Source organism: Zerene cesonia, chromosome 19 (genome assembly GCF_012273895.1).
Source record: "Zerene cesonia ecotype Mississippi chromosome 19, Zerene_cesonia_1.1, whole genome shotgun sequence".
Taxonomy (NCBI): domain Eukaryota; kingdom Metazoa; phylum Arthropoda; class Insecta; order Lepidoptera; family Pieridae; genus Zerene; species Zerene cesonia.
Genome location: NC_052120.1, coordinates 5,320,463 through 5,328,022, shown reverse-complemented (window position 1 = coordinate 5,328,022; position 7,560 = coordinate 5,320,463). Strand labels below are relative to the sequence as shown.

Here is a 7,560-nt window from a genome sequence, read left to right as displayed (position 1 = left end):
GACCAGGATAACGTACCGCGCAATTTGTAGGACAATATGTCTGTTAAATTACATGAATATTAACTAAGTAAAAAAAAATAAAATCAGCTGGTTAGTAATCATTTATGAAAACCTCGTTATCGATACATGTCGGAAAGAGGGGACTCTTTGATCAAACCATATATTTTGTAGGACAAATATTTTTTCGAATAATTTAGATAATTGTCTTGAGATTTAACAAAAAAAAAATCAGTTAGTAATAAATATTTGAGAATCATCAAATCAACATATTTTATCCTTGCTACCTCTGTTAGCTACCACAATCGAAAGTTTCGTACAGGAAATTATTGGGCGTCTCATCAAAATAAAGCTACTCACGGATTATTAGCTTGATAGTAATCAAGTGCAAAAATGGGCGATGGATCCTGGACTATATGTACCTAATACAGGTCCATGCTCCATCATAAATATCCAGTGTGGCGCCATTTTTTTGTGTTAGTTTTTCAGTCAGTCATGTACAAAATATTAACAAGTTTAACATTTCAAAATGTCAATATTAACATAATAAAAGAGTATCTTTCTTTTTATTACAAAACAAATTAAAGTTTATATTAACTAGGAGCATACTAAATTCCCATTAAATTTTGATAAATATTTATGTATAATTGTTGCTATGTATCATGATGATAAGTAGGTATTTTCTTACTGTAGTCTAGAAATCAACACTCGATCGCAAGGCCAGTGCGGGGTCACTGACAGCCACCACCCGTCATTACTGAGCCATTCAATTAACGATTTCCGCCCTGGTTCAGATACCTGATCTTTATTGAACGCAAAATGAAATAACAAAACTCGAAAACATTGATCAATATAAAGCCTAAAGGCCGGACTTTATTCAACGATCTTATCCCTCCTATATTTTATTAAAATCTCTGACATCAATAAAAATAATGTATATATTGCACAAAAATATGAAAGGATTATAAAATTGAATCTCGTAAGTACAATGGGAAACAAATGGTTATGTACCAACATAAATTTTGAGTTGACATTATCGCACTTAAGTGACCATAAAAGCTTAACTTATATGGTATATTATTTCATTTTAAAACATATAAAGCGTAATTATATTTATGTCGTTTACGTATTAAGAAATGACGAAAAACATTTAACATTCCTCCTCTACTTATTTGATAAGTCAAACTAGTATCTCAAAGGTTTTATTTCTCCGACCAATGAATCCGGCAACAATGAATATGCAAATAAGATTTCGGTGTAGATAAATAAATTTTTTATTTATTTAGTTTATTGGAAATCATACACGTATTTTCATATTCTGCTTACAAATATTCCATTCGGATATGGATGCTTCGAATGGGGGTTTTAAAGAACGTTTAGCATATCTATGCCTATGCCAATTATAAATTTTATAATATTTAATTTAAAGTGTCATAAAATTTGAGAACAGAAAATATTTTAAACGTCAATTTTAGGCTTAATAAAGTGTATGCCAAAAATACGGTCATGAATATTATACGTTTATTAAACAAAAGGTTTTGTTTTTTCTTTTCAGATTTTGCCGTACATATTGATGAACATACAGTCGGCACAAAGCCAAATAATACATCGCACCAGATATAACAATGGCGATCAAAAAATAGATACCGCTCAATACACACCAAAGCATGCAGATGATTCAGAAAACGATGAACAAATCATATCTGTGAGAATAACATCTTCAGTAGCTGTTGGAAGAGGAACAGGAAAAGTTAAACAAGAACCGAGTCCTCCCGTTAAAATAAATATTTATACTACTAATGAACCTATAACAACAGAGACTGCTGATGTAACAGGGTCTTATCCTTCAGCTACAAATTACGATTTTTTAACAAGCACTTATCAAACGTCTGAGCCAATAACGGACTTGCCACCACATCTTGCCGGTGCTAATATTGAATATATAAAACAATTGCAAGCAAAAAAAGAAAATCACGTTCCCAGTCATTCAGAGCGTGTATTTCAGGCCCGACCAAGTGATAATCATTCTAATGAAACTGTCGATTCTGTAGCAGATTCTTCAATTCAAAACACATCTGTTATTGAAGAAAAAGATGGTGAACTCGTAGAAAATGTCCCGTTGGCTAGATCTATTCCTTTATCATATTCTTCTAAAAGTTATTTACATAGACAAGGCGAAAACAATCAGAAACTAACTACAGTAAGTTTTAATGTTGTACATGACACCCCTAAGTTACTAAATTATAACGAACATAGCTCAAAGTATATGAATCCAAGCCAGCCAGGACTGCCTGAGTATTATAACGAACCGTCAAAAGTGTACAGTGAACCGGCTCAAGTTTATAGTGAACCTGCTAAATTTTATAGCGAACCCGCCAAAATTTATAGTGAGCCTGCGAAGGTGTATAGTGAACCAGCCAAAATATATAGCGAGCCATCAAAGATTTATAGTGAACCAGCAAAATTTTATAGCGAACCAGCATCCTTACACCTACGACCGGAAGAAATTCCGACTAGCCGTAATCCTTGGTTACAACGCACCGACACGACAGCTTACTCTAGCACTTACAGTACCACACCGCACAATGTTGCCACCAATCCTTCATATAGCAAACACAGATTAACCGAACATCAACCTGAAAAAAATTATGAAGTAGATGAGAAAGTGAGCGTTATGACCGATGGTCGCAGCCACGGTGTTCAACCCAACAGCAATCCTGAAAACTGTAAGCAAGAAAACTGTAAAGTAGGTTACGTAGTCGAAGGACGACAATATAGGAAATATAGGGTAGAAGAAAGAACTTCCGACGGCTTTATAGTTGGGGAGTATGGCGTAGTTAGAAACGAAGACGGAGCGTTGAGAGGTGTCCGGTACACAGCTGACAGTGAAGCTAGTCCTCGTCTGATTCACGATGCACTTATGAAGTTCCTACAGCTCAAGTAGTTGGTATAATATCAATTTATATCAAACACTAGAAATTGCTCAGTAATCTATTTGTTGCCATTTTGAAACGAATTTGTTTCGACTGCATATTTTTAAGTTCTGTAGGTTGTTTAAAATAAACATATAGTAAGACTGATGTGTTTTTTTAATCATGAATCCCTTAAGGTAAACTATTCGTTGGATGCATTTTCGAAAATTCTATTGCAGTAATTAATTCATTCATTCATTTAATGTGAATTCGTCAAATACCATTTCCTTATTATTATTAACAATTGTAAAACACTTCTCTAAAAGTATTTAAATAAAAAGAATATTGGTGAAACAGAAGTTTTTTATTAAATATTTAACACATGTAAGCCAATATTATAGACAAACCTTAAAATTTATATACAACTCTAAACCGAAAAGAAGAGGGGTGCAACATATTATATTTTAGATAAAACAGTAGCAACAATGGATATAATTTTTCATATATTGTTCATTTTAATTAACGGTAGATAGGATCTATAGAATTGTTCATTATGAAGTATAAGGTTTTGTCCACTCATTTTCTAAGGTTAGCGAGAAGAAAGAACATATTTTTATGATTTTTTCTAGTTTGTATAACACTTACAAATACTTAATTAATTACATTAATAGAGGCTATAATAATTAATATTGGTGCCATAGAATACAAGTGATATATTCATAGTGAACTATCTATCTATTTATAATAATTTGTCATTACCATCGTAAACTCAATCGTTGATTAAATAACTAACTTACATATATGTTTTTATTAAATATTTCAATTAGATAATTACACGGAAACATTCTTAACATTAGGTCCGTGTCGAGATTCTACATCTACTAATTAACAAGACCGTAACGCCTTAAGCAATATCGACAACAGCTTGTGTATGAACAATCAACAACAATAAAATACAATATTGTGGAAGCACATTAGAGTTCGACTTTATAGCCGATACTAAGCTAAGGTACAAATTATCATACGTTGTACCTCCACTCTACATTATATTCATAAAGAAGACGTCTACACACAGAACTTATAACGGCATACAGACAGATATATAGTGACATAATTTTATGGAAATGGAAAAGTCAATTGGAAATAACGTTACCGTTCATTTAGGAACTCAATTTAGGCAAAGTACATCATAAGCCCCTCTCGACTTTGATAAATCCTTAAGTATTAATATATTCAAGTATTTTATACCTACAGGGTATATCGAAATTATTAATTTGAAGTATTATTACGATAAGTAATTACAAATTTGAATACGAATTAAACCAAGTACTTGCTTATTAGTCAGCGGTAAGGTCAATTAATAATATCTACTTTATATCATAAAATGTTTAATTGCGAGAAATATGTCTTAGACATTTTAAGTAGAACGGAAGTGTATTATATTAACGTCAATGTTTTTATTTCTACAAGTAGAATGCTTATTACATTAAAAGACAAATAACAGTCAAAAATGTTTTAAAACATCATTTTGTATTGTGGTAATAAAACGATAGAAAATTTTATAAAATATACAATACGGTTAAGGGTAGATAGGTACATACAGAATATTTCCAATAATTTTTAAGTAGATCGTGTCTAGGCAATCTACATTTAAAACCAGTGCAGGAAACAAATATCAAGTTGTAGCCTTTAACTGTCACAATTTTCTTATTCATAAAAATGTATTTGGTCAAAGACATTTATAATAAAATGCTTAAGTAGAATAGAACTCGGTTAGAAATAGAGATATGTTTTTATATCAATGTTGGTATAAAATACTAAAAATAATAGGAAATAACAAATCTACAATAAACGCACAGAAAAATACGTATTCAAACTGTTATAAACAACAATAAAATTTCATCAAAAGAAATACAAGTGCAATCTCGCTACTATGTAATTTTAATCTAACAGTAACTTATGTATATTTCACTTTTCAACTCATTACCATCAATAAACACTGCAGATAAAAAATTCAAAATGCCAAGTAAAATACCTATAATATTTATATAAAATACAACACTGATAAAATGCAATCTACATATTTTCCGTAACGGCGGTATAATAAAACGGCAACATCTATTATACATAATAAGTTTTCTATTAATTTACAGTTTTTTGCGATAGGCATCAATCAGTTCGTTGATCGAAGTCAGTAAGTCCACCAATATTAAATTATACGTGTTTAATCAAACAATGTACTGTGTGTAATATAAGTTGTAAGAGATACGTGAATCTTATAGAAAAACGAACAGGGTCTTATAGTAATAGAAGGAATATGATAATAATGGCAGTACACAAACATTTCATTATCATTTTGATTTTGTACCCATAACTTAACACGTTATATAACGTTTCGCATCGAATCATTTAAATTCAATACATGCAAAACATACGAGTAAAATTTTTCGGTGCAATATTAACCAAATGACAGACATTTCTAATACTTTAATAATCTGCTTAATACAGACCTAAAGTGCCCAAACACATACTAATTTTCATACTGTGTAGGTAAAATCTAGCCTTTCTAACGTCATCTTCATTGATAAAATAACTCGTCATTGAACGTACAAATATTCATTTATAGTTCCATGTTTTGAGTCAAGACAAATAATTTAATCGTAAGTTTCAGACTCCTGCTGAACAAGTTTAAATCGTCGTGGGCTCTTCACAGCGACTGAACCGTGGCCGTCTAAAGAAAGGCGACCTTTCATTTGCAAATATCTGTATGGAAAAATGTGTGAATATTAGTTTTACGAAACAATGTAACATAAAACGTAAAGCATACCAACATACCCGATTAATGTGTGATTGAAAAATAGATCTTGTACGTGTAATGCATGCATTATAAGTATCTACTGAAAAAATAACTCAAATTAAAAAAAATAAACCTTCAAAAATGTTAGATTATAAGCATACGTAATAGGTAGAAATAACGTACCGTTTGATGTAACGAGAGACAAGTTTCGTAGGACGCTGCTGCCACTCGTCCAGAACCTCTTTAGGCGCTAAGACCTGAATTAATTTTTTTAAGTGTAAATCAATAACGATACTATATAGATAAATCTTTACTAAGATTGCAATGGCCATATAACCATATACCTTCTTATATCACCAAATAAATATCATATTAACCTGATCTCCCTTCAGTCTATCAAGCAGCGTGACACAAATAACAGCCGCTTTTATACCAGCGTGGTGAGTGAGCGCCGCAAAAGCGAGCGACTCCATTTCAATATTCACGACCCCAGATTTGTGGACCCTTTCAAGGTATTCCATCTTGTCCGCCTCAGTGAAATCACAGAATGCACCGTCTAAACGACCCTGGCCTGCAATTTACATAACGTATTTATCTATTCAGATCATCTATAAAAGACATACCTATAGAAGCGAATAAGTTTTTATTGTTACAATTCCTATTACTACACATAACGCAATCCAGTGTCAAATGAACGTTAGCCAATTTTGCTTTACATTTCAATCCATTACTTAAATGAGAATACAAAGCGTCAATTTACAAGATTAAATTATATAATATTTTATTTTGTGTGTCACATAATTGTAAAGAAAAAATACGAACAAAGCATGATAACAGCTTCTCAGCAATTGTAACAGACGAAATTATTTTTTCACTTAATTGCAAATATTGTTCATGCAGTAAGTAAAGTATGACAATTACCTTCATAGAAATCATAAGTACACATGGTTTTGCCAGTGACTGTATCGTAAGGGTCTTCGGGATCCGCCAAGGCTTTAAGCTCCCTCGCCAATCTTCTATCTAATTTGGCTGGCCTTTGAAGTGTTTTGCCGAGCACCATCTATTTAAAAACGATGATTATTTTTCAATATTATTAGTTTCTACGTTCATTTGAAATACATTGAGAACGCAATTGCGAATCTATACTAATATTATAAAGCTAAAGAGTTTGTTTGTTTGTTCGTTTGAACGCACTAATCTCAGGAACTACTGGTTCGATTTGAAAAATTATTTCAGTGTTAGATAGCACATTTATTGAGGAAGGCTATATATGTACAACGGGCGAAGCCGGGGCGGACCGCTAGTGTAGATAAGTAAGATAGATAAGTAAAAAAAAAGACAACACTAATTATTCCACTACTCAAAATCAATAAATATAAAAAACTTTAGCTTTAGCTTTCTATTTTCATTAAAATCGTATCAAATAAACCAACCAAGAAGAAATTGCAAATTTTTTGTTACTTTAATTGTCAATATCCCAGCTAATATTTTTAATTTCTTAGAAAGTTAAATTAACTCTCATTAAAGAAGACTTATTAATTTTACACGAAAGAAGACACGCGGTCAGAGTTACTATGAAATTAGTAAATTATGAATTTGCAGAGATGTGGCTTATTTGAAATACTTGTATTTAAAATACAAATACAAAATACCTATTTTATATTTTGCCTATTTTATATCTGAATAACTTAACAAAAAAATTAAAACACCGAATTAGTATTTTTGTTTTCTAGTTTAAGTAAATAAAATAATTATTTGCATTTCCTATTTTATTATATTACTAGCGGTCCGCCCCGGCTTCGCCCGTGGTACATCTCCATCCAGATCCTGCTAAGATTATAAACGTGAAAGTTT

General features: G+C 31.5%; 2 protein-coding genes across 6 annotated transcripts in view; one reads left to right on the top strand and one right to left on the bottom strand.

Annotated features, from left to right (window-relative positions):
• Positions 1–3,076, top strand: part of LOC119834187 — an 8,670-nt gene extending 5,594 nt beyond the window's left edge. The window contains exon 2 of the mRNA XM_038358494.1: positions 1,553–3,076. Coding sequence (XP_038214422.1) covers positions 1,553–2,941 — 1,389 coding nt within the window. The 3' untranslated portion in view covers positions 2,942–3,076. The remainder of the gene's footprint in view (positions 1–1,552) is intronic.
• A 178-nt stretch (positions 3,077–3,254) lies between these two features.
• LOC119834188 (uridine phosphorylase 1-like) overlaps positions 3,255–7,560 on the bottom strand; it is an 11,372-nt gene continuing 7,066 nt past the window's right edge. For 3 of the 5 annotated variants that reach the window (XM_038358499.1, XM_038358496.1, XM_038358495.1), the window contains 4 exons: positions 6,628–6,766; positions 6,084–6,277; positions 5,890–5,963; positions 3,255–5,672 (listed from right to left, as the gene is read on the bottom strand). In XM_038358499.1, coding sequence (XP_038214427.1) covers positions 5,564–5,672; positions 5,890–5,963; positions 6,084–6,277; positions 6,628–6,766 — 516 coding nt within the window. In that variant the 3' untranslated portion in view covers positions 3,255–5,563. Of the gene's footprint in view, positions 5,673–5,744; positions 5,807–5,889; positions 5,964–6,083; positions 6,278–6,627; positions 6,767–7,560 lie in introns of all 5 variants that reach the window. The other 2 variants (XM_038358497.1, XM_038358498.1) reach the window with 2 other exon arrangements.